General features: G+C 43.9%; 1 protein-coding gene across 1 annotated transcript in view; it reads left to right on the top strand.

Moving 5' to 3' along the window:
* LOC144694119 (uncharacterized) overlaps positions 1 to 18495 on the top strand; it is a 172482-nt gene that overhangs the window by 42440 nt on the left and 111547 nt on the right. Inside the window, 2 exon segments of the mRNA XM_078564479.1 lie at positions 14051 to 14127; positions 16546 to 16628. Coding sequence (XP_078420605.1) covers positions 14051 to 14127; positions 16546 to 16628 — 160 coding nt within the window.

The raw sequence follows: 18495 nt of genomic DNA, 5'->3' as shown, positions 1-18495 counted from the left end.
TAGGTTTCCTAGTCTCTGGCCTACTCTTGTAGCCACAATATTTATATGGCTGGTCCATTCAGTTTCTGGGCAATGGAAACCCCCAGGATGTAGATAATGGGGCATTCAGTGATGTGAATGCCATTGAATATCGAGGTTAGATTCTCTCTTATATAAAAGCAAAACACTGGATGCTGGAAATCTGAAACAAAAACAGAAAATGCTGGAAAAACTCAGTAGGCCTAACAGCATCTGTGGAGAAAAAAAAACAGAGTTAACGTTTTGAGTCTGTATGACCCTTCTTCAGAGCTAAAGAAAAGTAAAAATGTGATGAAATTTCTAGTGTTTAAGGGGGATGGAGCAGGTGAAGCTGGATAGGAGGCCAGCGATAGGTGGAGGCAAAGATGTCATGAACAAAAGGACAAAGGGGTGTTAATAGTAGTGGTACTGGCTAAAGGAGATGCTTAAAGTTTAAGTGGCTAAAGGTGGTGTTAAGGCCAGAAAGCAGAATGTGGTAATAGCAGGACAAGGGTAAGCACTCTGGAAAGAACAACGTGAACAAGTGACAATTGGCCCTTGTGGGGGTGGGGTGGAGGGAGGGGATCCCGGTGGTGGGAAAAAAATATTGAAAATAGGATAAAAGGTGGGGATAAAACAATGAATAAAAATGAAAATAAATAAAAATAAAAATAAATGGATAAAAAATAAAAATGAAAAAATGTAAGTTAAAAACTGAAAATCAATATTGAAAAAAGGGGATAAAAATGGAGTGAGGATGAAGGAAAGAGCTCATGATCTGAAGTTGTTGAACTCAATGCTAAGTCTGGAAGGCTCTAATGTGCTTAATCGGAAGATGAGGTGCTGTTCCTCCAGTTTGCGTTGGGCTTCACTGGAACATTGCAGCAGGCCAAGAATGGACATGTGGGCATGAGAGTAGGATGGGGTGTTGGAGTGGCAAGCGACAGTAAGATCTGGGTCTTGCTTGCGGTCGGACAGAAGGTGTTCCGCAAAGTGGTCACCCAGTCTGCCTTTGGTGTCTCCAATGTAGAGGAGACCGCATTTGGGAGCAGCAAATGCAGTAGACCAAATTGAGGGAAGTGCAAGTGAAGCGCTGCTTTGCCTGAAAGGAGTGTTTGGACCCTTGGACGGTGAGGAGGGAGGAGGTAAAGGGGCAGGTGTTGCACCTTCTGCGATTGCATGGGAAGGTGCCGTGGGAGGGAGATGAGGTGTTGGGGGTGATGGAGGAGTGGTCCCAATGGAATGCCGATGGGGGAGGGGGTGAAGGGAAGATGTGTTTGGTGGTGCCACCATGCTGAAGTTGGCAGAAATGATCCTTTGAATGCGGAGGCTGGTGGGGTGATAAGTGAGGACAAGGGGGACCCTATCATGGCTCTAGGAGGGAGAGGAGGTGCGAGGGCAGAGGCACAGGAGATGGGTTCGACATGGTTGAGGGCCCTGTCAACCACAGTGGGTAGGAAACTTCGGTTAAGGAAGAAGGAAGGCATGTCAGAAGCGTCGTTTTAGAAAGTGGCATAATCGGAACAGATGCGACGGAGGCGAAGGAACTGAGAGAATGGGATGGAGTCCTTACAAGAAGCAGGATGTGAGGAGTTGTAGTTGAGGTAGCTGTGGGAGTTGGTGGGCTTGTTATGAATATTTGTGGATAGTCTACCACCAGAAATTGAGACCGAGAGGTCAAGGAATGGAAGGGAAGTGTCAGAGATGGACCATGCGAAGGTGATGGAGGGGTGGATATTGGAAGCAAAATTGATAAATATTTCTAGATCCAGACGAGAGCGTGAAGCGGCACCGAAACATTCATTGATGTACCGAAAAGAGAGTTGTGGGAAGAGGCCTGAGTAGGATTGGAACAAGGAGTGTTCAACATACCCTATAAAGAGACAGGCATAACTGGGGCCCATGTGGGTACCCATAGCCACACCTTTTATTTGGAGGAAGTCACAGAATCACAGAATCTCACAGTGCAGAAGAGGCCCTTCGGTCCATCGAGTCTGCACCGACACATGAGAAACATCTGACCTACCTACCTAATCCCATTTACCAGCACTTGGCCCATAGCCTTGAATATTATGAGATGCCAAGTGCTCATCCAGGTACTTTTTAAAGGATGTGATGCAACCCGCCTCCACCACCCTCCCAGGCAGTGCATTCCAGACTGTCACCACCCTCTGGGTCAAATATTTTTTCCTCACATCCCCCCTAAACCTCCTGCCCTTCACCTTGAATTTATGTCCCCTTGTGACTGACCCTTCAACTAAGGGGAACAGCTGCTCCCTATTCATCCTGTCCATGCCTCTCATAATCTTGTACACCTCGATCAGGTTGCCCCTCAGTCTTTTCTGCTCCAACGAAAACAACCCAAGTCTATCCAACCTCTCTTCATAACTTAAATGTTTCATCCCAGGCAACATCCTGATGAATCTCCTCTGCACCCTCTCCAGTGCAATCACATCCATCCTATAATGTGGCAACCAGAACTGCACACAGTACTTCAGCTGTGGCCACACCAAGGTTCTATACAACTCCAACATGACCTCCCTACTTTTGTAATCTATGCCTCAATTGATAAAGGCAAGTGTCCCATATGCCTTTTTCAGCACCCCACTAACATGCCCCTCTGCCTTCAGACACCTATGGACACACACGCCAAGGTCCCTTTGTTCCTCAGAACTTCCTAGTGTCTTGCCATTCATTGAATACTCCCTTGTCAAATTACTCCTTCTAAAGTGTATCACCTCACACTTTTCAGGGTTAAATTCCATCTGCCACTTATCTGCCCATTTGACCATCCTGTCTATATCTTCCTGTAGCCCAAGACCCTCAACCTCACTGTTAACCACCCGGCCAATCTTTGTGTCATCTGCAAACTTACTAATCCTACCCTCCACATAGTCATCTATGTCATTTATATAAATAACAAATAATAGGGGACCCAGCACAGATCCCTGTGGTATGCCACTGGACACTGGCTTCCAGTCACTAAAGCATCCTTCTGTCTTCACCCTCTGTTTCCTACAACTAAGCCAATTTTGGATCCACCTTATCAAATTACCCTGTATCCCATGTGCATTTGCCTTCTTTATAAGTCTTCCATGTGGGACCTTGTCAAAGGCTTTGCTGAAATCCATATAAACTATATCAATTGCACTACCCTCATTTACACACCTGGTCACCCCCTTAAAAAATTCAATCAAATTTGTTAGGCATGACCTCCCTCTGACAAAGCCATGCTGACTATTCCTGATCAAACTTTGTCTCTCCAAGTGGAGATAGATTCTCTCCTTCAGAATTTTCTCCAATAGTTTCCCTACCACTGACGTGAGACTCTCTACAACCCTTCTTAAAAAGCGGAACCACATTAGCTGTTCTCCAGTCCTCTGGCACCTCCCCCGTGGCCAGAGAGGAATTAAAAATTTGGGTCAGAGCCCCTGCGATCTCCTCCCTTGCCTTCCTCAGCAGTCTGGGACACAAATCATTCGGGCCAGGAGATTTGTCCACTTTTAAGCCTGCAAACACCTCCAATGCCTTGTCACTCCCTATATCAATTTGCTTAAGAACCTCACTGTCTCTCTCCCCGAGTTCGATACCTTCATCCTCATTCTCCTGGGTGAAGACGGATGTTAAGTATTCATTCAACACTCTAGCAATGTCATTTGGCTCCACCCATAGATTGCCCCCTTGGTCCCTTATGGGCCCTACTCTTTCCCTGGTTATCCTCTTCCCAATGATATACTTGTAGAATATCTTGGGATTTTCCCTACTTTTACCAGCCAGAGCTTTCTCATATCCCCTCTTTGCTCTCCTAATTGCTTTCTTAAGCTCCACCCTGCACTTTCTGTATTCCACTAATGCCTCCGCTGATTTTCTTCCCTTGTACCTGCTAAAGGCCTCTCTTTTTCTTCTCATCGTAACCTGAATATCTCTGGTCATCCATGGTTCTCTGGGCTGGTTACTTCTTCCTATCACCCTAGAGGAAATATGTTGAGCCTGTACCCTCCCCATTTCCTTTTTGAACACCCCCCACTGCTCCTCTGTAGATTTCCCCACAAGTAGTTGTTCCCAGTCTATCTTGGCCAGTTCCTGCCTTATTTTACTAAAATCCACTCTCCCCCAATCCAAAACAATTTTTTGCAACTTGTCTATTTCTTTGTCCATATCAAACTCATCCACCTATCACTGGCCCTCTATCCATCTCTACCTATCCCACCCCCCTCAACCAGCTTATATTTCACCTCATTTCTATTTTTCCTTAGTTCTGATGAAGAGACATACTGACTCAAAACGTTAACTGTATTCCTCTCCGCAGATGCTGTCAGACCTGCTGAGTTTTTCCAGCTATTTTTGTTCTTGTTTCAGATTTCCAGCATCCACTGTATTTTTCTTTTATATTAAACTGTACCATGTTGTGGTCACTGTCAATAAAGTGCTCCCCCACCACCACCTCAGCCACCTGTCCAGCTTCATTCCTCAGAATTAGGTCCAGCACTGCACCGTCCCTTGTTGGACCCTCTACATATTGACCTAAAATGTTCTCCTGTACACTTTCGATAAATCCACTCCATCCAAGCCCTTAACACTATGTCTATCCCAACTAATATTGGGAAAGTTGAAATCACCTAATATAATTACCCCATTGTTATTATTTTTACACACCCCCACAAATTGTGCACATATTTGCTCCTCAATTTCCTGCTGACTATCTGGGGGGTCTATAATAAACACCTAACAATGTGGCTGCCCCTTTTTTATTCCTAAGCTTTACCCACAAAGCTTCATTCGATGCCCCCTCCAAGATATCATCTCTCCTTACTGCAGTAACTGACTCTTTAACTAATAATGCAACGCCTCCTCCTCTTTCACCCCCTCCCCTGTCTCGCCTGAAGATTCTATATCCCGGAATGTTCAGCTGCCAATCCTGCCCCTCCCTCAACCATGTCTCAGTGATGGCTACTATATCACAATTCCAAGTGTCAATCCTCACCCTTAACTCATCCGTTTTACCTGTAATACTCCTGGCATTAAAGTAGAGGTCATCCAGCCTTGCCTTACTCCCTTGATACTTAATGCAGCTGTACTCCCTCTGACTTGATTGTTTTCCTGTATTATGATGCGTCCCTATTCTGCCAACATTCTGTGTCCCTTCCTCCTGCTGAATTAGTTTAAACTCCTCCCAACAGCACTAGCAAACCCGCCCACAAGGATGTTAGTCCCGCTTTAGTTCAGATGTAGACCGTCCCGCTTGTACAGGTCCCACCTTCCCCAGAAACAGTCCCAGTGATCCAGGAATCTAAAACCCTCCCTCCTGCACCAACTCTTCAGCCACATATTCATCTGCGCTATTCTCCTATTTCTAAGATCACTAGTATGTGGCGTTGGGAGTAATCCAGGGATTACAACCCGAGAGGTCTTGCTTTTTAGTCTACTGCCTAACTCCCTGAATTCTTGATGCAAGACCTCATCCCTCTTTCTACCTATGTCATTGGTACCAACATGTACCATGACCTCTGCCTTAACACCCTCCCCCTTCAGGATGCCCTGCAGCCGTTCAGTGACATCCCGGACCCTGGCACCAGGGAGGCAACATACCATCCTGGAGTCATGTTGACGGCCACAGTAGCGCCTATCTGTTCCCCTGACCAGAGAATTCCCTATTACTATTGCTCTTCCTGTCTTCCTCCCTTCCTGTATAGACAGGCTGCTTGTGGTGCCAGAAGCTTGGCTCTGTCTGCACTCCCTGGAGGAACCAGTGCCCTCATCAGCCTCCAAAATGGAATACCGATTTGTGAGCGGGACCCCAGGGGACTCCTGAACTACCTGCCTGTTTCTTTTGGACTGCCTGGTGGTCACCCATTCCCTTCCTTCCTCAAGTCCCTTCAGCTGCGGTGTGACCACCTCTCTAAACATGCTATCCATGATGCTCTCAGACTCATGGATGGTCCACAGTGGCCCCAGCTGCTGTTCCAGCTCTGAAACCCGAGCACCCAGGAGCTGCAACTGGACACACTTCCTGCACACATGCTGGCCCCGGGCACTGGAAATGTCCCTGGCTTCCCACATGAAGCATGAAGAGCACACCAAGGCTTTGAGCTCTCCTGCCATGACTTATCCCTTTAAATTAAACCTTTTAAATCAATTACTCTAGGGCCCTTCTTTCCTGATCTTCGTTACTATAGAATATACAAACTATAAACCACAAAAAGACCTTAAACTATAAGCGATTAATGTCGTAAATACTTACCCGACCTGACCCACTACTTACCAGTCATTTATTGGCTGGGTTGGATTTGTCCTGCTTGTGTGTACAGGACATACCTGGGCAATTTTTCACATTTTTTACATTGCCAAGTAGATGCCAGTGTTGTACTGGACTGGAACCGCTTGGCCAAGGGTGCGGCAAGTTCTGGAGCACAAGTCTTCAGTACTATTGCCGAATGTTGTCAGGGCCCTTAGCCTTTGCAGTATCCAGTGCTTTCAGCCGTTTCTTGGCAATACATAGAGTGAATTGAATTGTCTGAAGACTGGCATCTGTGATGCTGGGGATGTCCAGAGGAGGCCGAGATGATTCATCTACTCGGCACTTCTGGCTGAAGATTGTTGTGAATGCTGGGCTCCCACATCATTGAGGACAGGGATATTTGTGGAGCCTCCTCTTCCAGTGAGTTGTTTAATTATTATTTATGACTGGATGTGGCAGGACTACAGAGCTTAGATATGATCTATTGGTAGTGGAATCGCTTAGCTCTGCTTATCACTTGCTGCTTATGCTGTTTGGCATGCAAGTAGTCCTGTGTTATAGCTTCACCAGGCTGACACCTCATTTTTAAGTATGCTTGGTGCTGCTCCTGGCACGCCCTCCTGCAGTATTCATTGAACTAGGGTTGACCCCTTGGCTTGGTGGTAAAGGCAGAGTGGGGGATATATCGAGACACAAGGTTACAGATTGTGGTTGAGTACAATTCTGATGCTGCTGATGGCCCACAGTGCCTCATTGTTGCTCAGTCTTGAGTTGCTAAATTTGTTTGAAATCTATCCCATTTAGCATGGTGGTAGTGCCACACAACACGATGGAGGGGATCCTCAATGTGAATACAGGACCTCGTCTCTATAAGGACTGTCCGGTGGTCACTCCTACTGTTACTGTCATGGACAGATGCATCTGTGGCAGGCAGGTTAATGAGGATGAGGTCAAGTATGTGTTTCCCTCTTCTTGGTTCCCTCACCACCTGCCGCAGACTCAGTCTAGCAGCAATGTCCTTTAGGACCCAACCAGCTTGGTCAGTAATGGTGCTACTGAGCCACTCTTGGTGATGGACATTGAAATTCCCCACCCAGAGTACATTCTGCGCCCTTGCCACCCTCGGTGCTTCCTCCAAGTGGCGTTCAACATGGAGAAGTACTGATTCATCAGCCGTTGGCGGGGGAGACGGTACGTGATAATCAGGAGGAGTTTCTCGTGCCCATGGTTGACCTGATGCTGTGAGACTTCAATGGGGTCCAGAGGTGATTTTGAGCACTCCCAGAGCAATTCCTTCCTGACTGTATACAACTGTGTCGCCACCCCTGCTGGGATGGTGTTGGTGGTGTCTGAGACATTGTAAGGTATGTGAGTGTGACTATGTCAGGCTGTTGCTTGACTAATCTGTGAGACAGCTCTCCCAATTTTGGCACAAGTGCCCAGATGTTAGTAAGGAGGGCTTTGCAGGGCCGACAGGGCTGGGTTTGTCATTGTCATTTCTGATACCCAAGTTGATGCTGGGTGGTCCCTCCGGTTCCATTCCTTTTAGACTTGTTGGCGGTTTGATACAACTGAGTGGCTTACTCGGCCATCTCAGAGGGCAGTTAGGAGTCAACCATATTGCTGTTGGTCCGGAGCCACACATAGACCACACCAGGTAAGGACGGCAGATTTCCTTACCTAAAGGACATTAGTGAAACAGATGGGTTTTTCCGACAATTGGCAATGGTTCCATGATCATCATTAGACTTTTAATTCCAGAACATTACCCTGGGTCTCTGGATTGCTAGTCCAGTGACAATACCACTATGCCACCGCTGCCCCCAAACTAGCATCACTGCAATCTAATATTCTTCAACAGTTTCATCACTCACACTTGGGCATAGATTGGGCAAGAAAACTCTCAAGAGAGATAGTCTATTGGACGTGTATGAACAATGACATTGAAGTCATCATAAGGAAGTGCGAGTGTTGTGCTCACTTTGACAAACGGACCACAGGAGTCTCAGGTACAGGCCACAATTGTTTATTTGAGCAATTGCAAGGGGAGAACCATCTCAATGCAGCTTGAGATAGCACGCTGCTAAACTACAAGTGTTCACCATATTTATACATTATTGGTCACGTACAAGAACAGTTTCCAGATTCTGATCTTGTCAGCATATAGGTTTACATTAAACAGACATCTCTGGTAACAGGTACATGCATCGCATTTCCCAATTTCACCCAGGCAGAGACCTGCCTTCCTATCTAAGCTGGGGCCATCCGTCCTTCCCCTATCTGTTGAAGAGCACACTTAATCTATGTTATTGCCATCCTCTGACTCCAGTCTAACTCCCAGGACCTTGCTGGTGATTGCAAACCCTGAGGGTGTACAAAGTTTGAGAGTGTATAAGGTTCATCTGGTTTAACTGTTTAATTGTTGATTTACTGATTTGCGCTGGCCTGCTTATAGATTCTAATTTAAGTAATTCATTCCCTTATAATGTATTCTCCCTTACCATAAATTCTCATTTACTTTCTTCCCCCTAACAGCGAGGCATGTCAAGAGCATATGCCAAGTCAGCACAAAGCACCACTGATTCCACATGAAGTTCCTACCCAGCCTTGGTCCAAAATCACATCCGACCTCTTTCAGTTCCATAGCACCAACTTCATCATCATTGTCACCTACTTTACCAAGTACCCCATTTTTTAACAATTGCAGAATACGCCAAGTGCAACTGTTGCTCACACTCTAAGTGCTGTTTTCTGTTTATTTGGTGTGCTAGAGAGATCATTACAGATAACAGTCTGCAATTGATTGATAAGCCATATCAGGATATGTGTGAGCAATGGAATATCAATCAGGCTACTTCTCCTTATTACCCTAGATCTTATAACCTAGCTGAATGAATGATTCGCACAGTGAAATCCCTAATTCTCAAATGTAGATAGAGCAAGCAGGGTCTACACATTGCAGTGTTACACCTGAGAGTGACACCTTTAAGTGAAACTATTCCATCACCGGCGGACTTACATTTAGCAGACCAGTGCATACCAATTTACCTACTCTTACCCATTCTACTGTCTCAGAAACTAGAGAGTATCTTATAAAACTGCAAGAGGAGATGACCAATCTGTGCGATGAAAGTGCAGGTACAAAATTGCCAAATTTACAGTTGGGACAACAAGTTCGGATCCAAGATCCCACAGAAGGTAGATGGCAACCAGCTGAGGTGACAAAGATTTGTTCAGAACCAAGGTCCTGTGAAGTCGTTGCACACACAGGTGCATTGGTGAGGTGTAACCGAGGACAAATCAAATCCACTCTAGCTCCTCAACCACTGTATAGCCCTATTGCATCTAGGACAAGATCCCAAATACAACCAGGAACAACATTCAAGAATGACAATCCCACAGATCAGTGTGAGCAATTAAAGAAACCTCTAGACAAGGTTTCCATCACAAGATCTGGACGTACCAGAAAATTACCTTTACTTTTTAGAGACCAATAGAAGGGTCAGCTTGATTCACTTGTGTAATGCTAACTAAACATGAACATGCATCATAAATAGTTATACTTCTTTGAAAGAGAGGAAAATATCTTTAAAAAGAAGGGGAGGTTGTAATATACCTTTAAGGGATATCAGCAAGACATCACTAGAAGGGAAATGAGTCATGTGATCCAGTCTTAGTTTCACTTTTGCTTTGAAGAGCACAGACGCACATCTCTGATGTTTTCAAACTTTATACCTTTGTATAACTGTTCTTGTGTGCCTAGCCTCAGTATGTGAACTGACAACGTGTTTACCCAATTCCTTATGAGTGATGGTGCCTTGTGTCTTGTACAGTAAATAAGTCCAAGGTATTGTATCATTATATAAACACGACAGAGTTTTGAGGAGAATTGAGAAAACTTAGACTCATACAGCTTTGAAAGAAGATGAATGTGAGGGGTCACTCAATAGTTTTCCTCAGTTTGCTAATTTTAACAAGGAATGTAGATGTGAGTATAAAGAAGCTTATTTTAGCTCTAATTTTAACATCTGGATTAAAATATAGCCCAACAATTTAACGTCCTAGGAGAGAGTTAACCTTAATCATGTCTTATTAGCATAATAAAAGTTAGTACTAAGCCAAGGTATAATTCATGTTTCTCAATAATGGGGCTTAGGAGTCTTTACATCTTGTGGTTAAGTTCTTTTTAATTAGTCAAATAAGAAGAGCAGACCAGGGGAGTTGGATCACATGGGAGAGCTGACCAGGGTCCAGCTTATTGATTTCCCTTAGAATCTTTAGTACCTCAAAAGGATTCCTTTTCAGTTTTTTCTTCAATACTGCAAAGGAACTGAAATATTCTAATGTCCCCTTATAGCTCAAATATCTGAAACTAGCTATCAGACAGCTATTCCTTTAATGGACTTGCTATATTGTGATGATTGAGACTATACACAGTATTCTGGATGAGGATGGATCCCTGTGGAGATAAGACAAAATGGTCAAAAGTTGCCATGGTGTCAAGGTGGTTTGGGACAGGCAGATCAGGTGCACATAGAGATAGATGAGGGAAGCTGGCTTGAGATGTGGCAAATTAAATTCAATTTGCAACAAGTGAAAACTGTTCCATTTTTGCACTATAAAACACAAGATCCTGTAAACCTTATTTACTGCTGCTGCTCAGTGTGTAGGCATTTTCAATTATAAGTCTACTAACAACCTTAAATGCTATTCTTGTGATGTTTCATAAAGGCTAACACCAATTAGTCTAAAATTACAGTGCTTATTCTTCTTCACTAGTCTCTTCAGTTTTCACTTGTTGCTAATTGAATTTAATTTGCCACATCTCAAAGCTTCCCTCATCTATCTCTATGCCTATGCCTATGGGATCTGCCTTCCCAAACTGCCTTGACACCATGGCAACTTTTGACCATTTTGTCACTATCCCCACTTTCAAATTATTGACATACATTGTGAATAATGGCAGTCTTTTGGTTGCACATTAATTGCTTCCAGCCACTCCAGTGCAACTCAATGCACAATCTCTGTCTAGACCCTCTGTCTATTTTTGATGCAACCAGTTGCTAATCCACATCAATAACCACAAGTCTCATTGGGCGGACTTTAATGACCCCTTCAGAGGCAAATTCGGAGGCCGGGGACCCATTAGATCAGAAAGGAGGGTGAGGGGTGGAGAATCCCCAAATTAAATATTGAGATACAAGCAAAAATGAGAGATGCTGAGATTAAGGAGGTGACCAAGGACCTGGCCCAGGGTACTTATAGGATATGTCAGATTGAAAGAGGAAAGAAAAATTATGGGGAGTTGGGAGGGAGGAGGAGGGGGCGGCATTAGGAATAAAATAGGGCTAGCAGAGATGACTTCAAATCACCAAGGCTGATGTCTCACTCAGTCTAGAGGTTTAGAGAGGAGAAAGCAGAGGATACATTTTGGTACTATTATTGGACTTAGGGGCAACAAGTTATGAAGATTTTGAATCAGAGCTGTGAGTAATGGAAGAGGGAGGAAAAACCAGGGAAGTAGGGAGATGGTCATGTATGACTCAGAGATTGACAGGTTTGGATAAGGTAGACAAGGAAAAACTATTCCCATTAGCTGATAGTATAAGAACTAGGGGACACAGATTTAAGGTTTTGGGCAAGAGATGCAGGGGAATGTAAAGATAACTTCTTTATGCAGTAAGTGGTAATAACCTGGAACTCATGTCCATGAGGGTGGTGCAAGCAGAAATAATCATTGATTTCAAAAGTAAATTGGATGGGCACTTGAAGGAAATAAAGTTGCCGGGCTGGGATTGAGCAGGGAACTGGGACTGACTGAAATGCACTGCAAAGAGCTGGCACAGACTTGATGGGATGAATGGCCTCCTTCTGTACCATAAATGACTTTATGACTTTATGGGCAGGCATTTACATCCCATGGGCAGGCACGCACCCGACCCAATCGGGAGTAAAATCGGGCGTGAGATGACATCGGGGGGGAGCGTCCCGATGTCATTCTGCACTCATGCGATATTTCGCTCGGCAAACACTCGAAAGCACGCCCGCTGACAATTAATAGGGTAATTAAGCATATTAATGATGTAATTGTCTCCGATTTTTCATGGCCCGTCCAACCTTACAGTTGGCGAACGGGTGAATCAGCCAGACGACCTCTACATTTTTCATCAAACCTCATCTAAAGGCGGGATGAAATTGTCGTTATGAAATAAAATAAAAATAAATATCTGCGGACAGTATTTTTATGAGGTATATCTTCAGGTGCTTGATTGTGATGCATGGACATATTTTTGCAGCTTTTTGAACTTTATTTCATCATTTGAAGGTCTGCAGCTTCCTGAGACAGCTGTCTGCTTTCAGGGAGTTCTCTCGCAGCGCCCACCCTCGATCGCGGTGGTGTCATCGCCCACCCTCTTTCTGCCTCCACTACGGCAGCAGTGAGCTTTACAGCGCGCGTTTCATGCTGGCTGGCTGTTAATTGGCCAGCCACCGTGAAGTCACGGTCGGGGGCCGATCGCAGTCAGGGGTCTGTTTCCAGGCCCGCTGATTGCACCCGCCTGCCAAAGGTAAAATTCAGGCCTATGACTTCTTCAGACAAAGGGCGGTGGAAATCTGGAACTTTCTCCCATAACCCTCCACCCCCCCAACAATTGTTGAGGCCGTGTCAGTTGAAATTTCAACTGAGACTGGTAGATTTTGGCAAGGGTCTTGAGGGATATGGAACCAAAATAAGTAGATGGAGATATGACACAGATTAATTGTGGTCTAACTGAATGGTGGAACAGACTTGAAGGGTTGAATAGCTGACTCCTGTATGTGTAACTGCAATTTTAACTTTAGCCTGAATGGAGATGATGTTGCTGATAGTCCACAAGTGAAGCTAAGTGGGAAGGACATCTGTGTGAGAAGAGGCCATTTAAGGTGAAGTCTTTTTTCCAAGTGCATTTTGGCACTTACCTCCTCTCTGTCTGACTCCCATTGCAAGTAAACTTTGAGGCTTATGTTCGCAAGGTTTGTACCTCTGTTCAAAGAAACCATCAGCTGGACAGGGCACAAGAATCTCTCAAGTGAAGGACGCATGCGGGAATCAGGATTCTTCATATCAAGTCCATGGCCTACTGAACATAAAGTGTTTGCATTCAATTAATGTTCAGGATCATCTTTATCTACATCTATATAACTGTTATCCAGATAAGGGACCCAACAATCCTGCATGCTTACGTTATTCAAAGATGATTGAATAGTTCTTACAAGACCAACCTTTGAAAACTAGCTGTTGACCCCACGGAGTAACCACCTAATATAAGAAGCAAGACTGGCTGAAAACCTGGGCATCTGTTTTCCATTCTTCTGTAACATATTTTTCTGCAAAACAAAGGTGTAGCTTGTGACTTAGTTTTCTAAACGTTGTATGGATTCAGTGGGCCAAATCTTCTGAGCTCCAGATGATTGGAGATTGGACATATGACTGAAGAATTTAAATTCCACCAGCTGCCAGGGTAGAATTTGAACCCATGTACCCATTGCATTATGCCTGGGGCTAGGAATTACTAGTCCAGTGATATTACCACAATGCCACCATGCACATCAAATGCCATTTAAGATCAACCAGCATACCAACATTTATTGATTTAAATCATGAAGCTATCTGGGTGAGGTACTGTATAGCTACTGGCACTCAGAGAATCAAACTCCACCAAGAGCTTTGTGAAAGAGAGCATAACATTAAACAAAAATAGAAATAGTAGTTGATTTTGTATTGATTTTGGATCTGGGTTTTTGACACTTGCACTCCATCTCTGCTTTCGTCCCCAGGCTTCTGAAGAACAATCTAACTCCTAGTGCTCAGGAAGTAGAGGATTACTTTGATGGCAATGTCTGCAGATGTACAGGTTTGTAGATTCTTCAATAAGTAATAATTTGGAAGAATGTTAATGGCATCTTGAACAAGTTTTAGAGAGTTAGAAGACATCGATTGATTTCCACATTATACTTTATTGATTGTTCAATTCTGTTACGTCAAAAGCTGCTTGATATAAAGTGGCCTTGTCCATATTTGCCATCTCTGGTGGTACTTGATCAGCTCGCAGAACAACCATATCATCCCTGTAGCTGTCGTTGCTACTGTGACTAAATGCTCCATCTAAGAACTCTCTAATTGCATAACCACTTCTGTTTGAAGTAAGTTATTTAATCATACTGTATTGAGGAAAGCAACTTTTGGGACTTCTTGTGATAATTTTCATGTATCTGAATTTGCTATGAGCTAGTTCGTGGTTCAAATGCCAGTTCTAGAATAGATGCTCCAGGTTGCTACAACCAGTGGTTTATACTTTAATGTTTGGTTTCTCTTTTTATAAATTTTGGTTCCCCTCACTTCACCATATTTTTGTTTCCTTCATGTCTCATATTCACTGATAGGGCTGGGCACTCATCTGTTTTTTTCATTCATTCATGGGATGTGGGCTTCCCTGGGTGGGCCAGCATTTATTGTCCATCCCTAGTTGCCCTTGAGAAGATGGTGATGAGCTGCTTTCTTGAATCGCTGCAGTCCATATGGCATAGGTACACCCACAGTGCTGTTAGGAAGGGAGCTCCAGGATTTTGACCCAGTGACAGTGAAGGAAAGGTGAGATATTTCCAAATCAGGAAGTGACTTGCATGAGAAGTTCTAGGTGGTGGGTGTTCCCATCTATCTGCTGCCCTTGTCCTTCTAGATGGTAGTGGTCGTGGGTTTGGAAGGAACTGTCGAAGGAGCCTTGATGAATTCCTGCAGTGCATCTTGTAGATGGTACACACTGCTGCTACTGGTGGAGGGAGTGAATGTTTGTAGGTGTGGTGCCAATCAAGCGAGCTACTTTGTCCTGGAAGGTTTCAAGCTTCTTGAGTGTTGTGGGAGTTACACTTATCCAGGCAAGTGGGGAGTATTCCATCACACTCCTGAATTGTGCCCTTTAGATGGTGGACAGGCTTTGGGGAGTCAGGAGGTGGATTACTCGTCGCACGATTCCTAGCCTCTGACCTGCTCTTGTAGCCATAGTATTTATATGGCTAGTCCAGTTCAGTTTCTGGTCAATGGTAACCCCAGGATGTTGATAGTAGGGGATTCAGTGATGGTAATGCCATTGAACATCAAGGGACGATGGTTGGATTCTCTCTTGTTGGAGATAGTCATTGCCTGACACTTGTGTGGCATGAATGTTATTTGCCACTTGTCAGCCCAAGCCTGGATATTGTCCAGATCCTGCTGCTTTTGGGCATGGACTGCTTCAGTATCTGAGGAGTCGCGAATGGTGCTGAACATTGTGCAATCATCAGTGAACATCCCCACTTCTGACCTTATGATGGAAGGAAGGACATTGATGAAGCAGCTGAAGATGGTTGGGCTGAGGACACTAGCCTGAGGAACTGCTGCAGTGATGTCCTGGAGCTGAGATGATTGACCTCCAACAACCACAACCATCTTCCTTTGTACTAGGTATGGCTCCAACCAGTGGAGTGTTTTCCCCCTAATTCCCATGACTCCAGTTTTGCTAGGGCTCCTTGATGTCACACTCGATCAAATGCGGCCTTGGTGTCAAGGGCAGTCACTCTCATCTCATTCTCACCTGGATTGTTATCGGACAACAACTATTGTGAAGCAGTTGCACCCACTTGCTTTTGTCACTTCATCATATACGCCAACTGGAAAGTTGCATCAACACAATTTGCAAATTTTGTCATGAATACTATGTGAGTTCCTTGAATAATTTAGTGGTAAATTCTAAAAGGCAGGATAGGAATTGTTGTCATTGATTTTGCGCAAATGGTTAACGTGCTTGTCATAGTTTCTCTCTTTCCTATTTTTATGTTAACCCATTTATTCTAAATGCTCCAATGCCTTTGTTAAAATATTGGAGAGTCAAATTTAATTTGTTTATTTTAATTATGTATGTTTAATTAGGTATGTTAAGCATTAGTGTTAAAACAGCACGGAGAGTAAGAGAGTCCCTTTAGCAAGGAAATTCCTTTTTTCTTTCTAGAAATGGAAGCTGGACATGAGCAATGAAATTCACTTTCTTAATTTCCTGCCCTTGGTCCCAAAACAATTACAGATAAGGAAGGTCATTCAGACCATCGTAGTTCACCACCTAGATAGGCCTTAAGCGTCTCCAAAATTGATGTGGATTGAAATGCTGTGATTTAGATCTAATCACAAATACATTTCTTACAAATGTTATATTGGAACGAGAAACACAATTATTCAACATGAAGGAAATTCCCTAATAATTCAGTTTGCTAACTTGCTATTCTCTATCTAATAAACTTAGGGTACCGGCCTATTTTAGATGCGATGAAGTCTTTTGCAACAGATTCAGACCCAAGACTGAGAGGATCCCTCATTGATATAGAGGTAAAACTGAAACTGTTATAGTTCACTATTCAATTTGTTGAGACGTTGATACTGAAATAAAATTTTGGCTGTTGGGTAGGTCTAAGGTTTTAACTGGGTAGAACCATCATTTAAGAAAAACATACTCAGAATGTGGGCACTGCTGGCAAAAACACCATTTATTGCCCATGAGAAGGTGTTGGTAGGTTGCCTTCTTGAACTGCTGTAGTTTGTACTGATATATGTTAGGTAAGCAGTTCCAGGTTTTTGACCCAGTGACAGTGAAGGAAAGGTGATATAGTTCCAAGTCAGGATCGTGTGTGGCTTGGAGGGGAACTTCCAGGTGGTGGTGTTCCCATGTACATGCTGCCCGTGGTCTTCTAAGTGGTAGAGGTCATGGGTTTGAAAGCTGTTGTTGAAGGAGCCTTGATGAGCTGCAGTGGTGCATCACACTGCTGCCAATGTGCATTGATGTTGGAGGGAAAGAATATTTAGCATGGTGGACAGGGTGCCAGTCAAGTGGGCTGTTTTGTCCTGGATAGTGTCTAGCTTCTTGAATGTTGTTGGAACTGCACACATCCAGACAAGTGGAGAGTATTCAATCACATTCCTGACTTAAGAACTTAGAGGCATAAAAAAAGGAGCAGAAATAGCCCAACTGGCCCCTTGATCTGCTATTAAATAGCATAATGGTTGATTTGATTGTGGCCTTAACTCCACTTTGCTGCCTGCCCCCACACATTCCCCCACCCCCCTAACCCTTAACTACCTTGTAGATCAAAAATCTGCCTCAGACTCGAATATATTCAATGACCCGGCCTCCACTGCTCTCTGTGGAAGAGAATTTCAAAGATGAACAACGATCTGAGGGAAGAAATTCCTGCTCACCTCCATCTTAAATGGGAAATCCCTTATTTTCTAACCCTAACCCTAACCCCTAGATTCCCTTATGAGGGGAAACATCCTCTTAGCACCTGTCCTGTCAAGTCTTCTCAGAATCTTAAATATTTCAGTAAGATAATCTCTCATCCTTCTAAACTCCAATGATTATAGGCCTAACCTGTTCAACTTTTCATCATAAGACAATCTCTTCATTCCAGGAATCAACCTGTGGCTGTTGAGGGGCTGGGCTGGGTTGAGCTGTCACTGGCAGTATGCAGACCTCTAAGTATGGTCTCACCAATGCCCTGTACAGCTTTAGCAAGACTTCCCTACTTGTACTCTCCATCCTGCTTGCAATAAAGACTAACATTCCATTTCCCTTCCTAATTACTTGCTGTACCTGCGTGTTAACTTTTTGTGATTCGTGTACAAGGACACCTAGATCCTTTTGTACTGTAGCATTCTGTAGTCTCTCTGCTTTTCTATTCTTCCTGCCAAAGTGGAGAACCTCACATTTTTCTAAATTATACTTGATCTGCTAAATTTATGCCCAATCACTATCCCCTTGCAGATGCTTTGTGTCCTCTTCACAGCTTGTTTTTCCACCTACCTTTGTATTGTTAGCAAATTTGGCTACAATACACATTTCCTTCATCCAAGTCATTAATATAGATAGTGAATAGCTGAGGCCCCTGCACTGATCCCTGCAGCACCAAGCTAGTTACAATTTTCCAAGCTGAACATGAACTATTTATTCCCGACTCTGTTTCCTGTTAGTTGGTCAATCCTCTATTCATGCTAAAACATCACCTCCAATACCATGAGCTCTTATCATGCTTAATAACCTTTTATTTTATTGAATCCCTTTTGGAAATTCAAATATACAACATCTTTATCCACCCTGTTTGTCACATCGTCAAAGAACTCTAATAAATTTGTCAAACAATGGCCCGTAACTTCCAGCTCCCCAGTATCGGATTTGGGGGTACCTCTGGGAAGTTCCCAG

Source organism: Cetorhinus maximus, chromosome 2, assembly GCF_964194155.1.
Source record: "Cetorhinus maximus chromosome 2, sCetMax3.hap1.1, whole genome shotgun sequence".
Lineage (NCBI taxonomy): Eukaryota > Metazoa > Chordata > Chondrichthyes > Lamniformes > Cetorhinidae > Cetorhinus > Cetorhinus maximus.
This window is presented reverse-complemented; position numbering and strand designations above follow the sequence as displayed.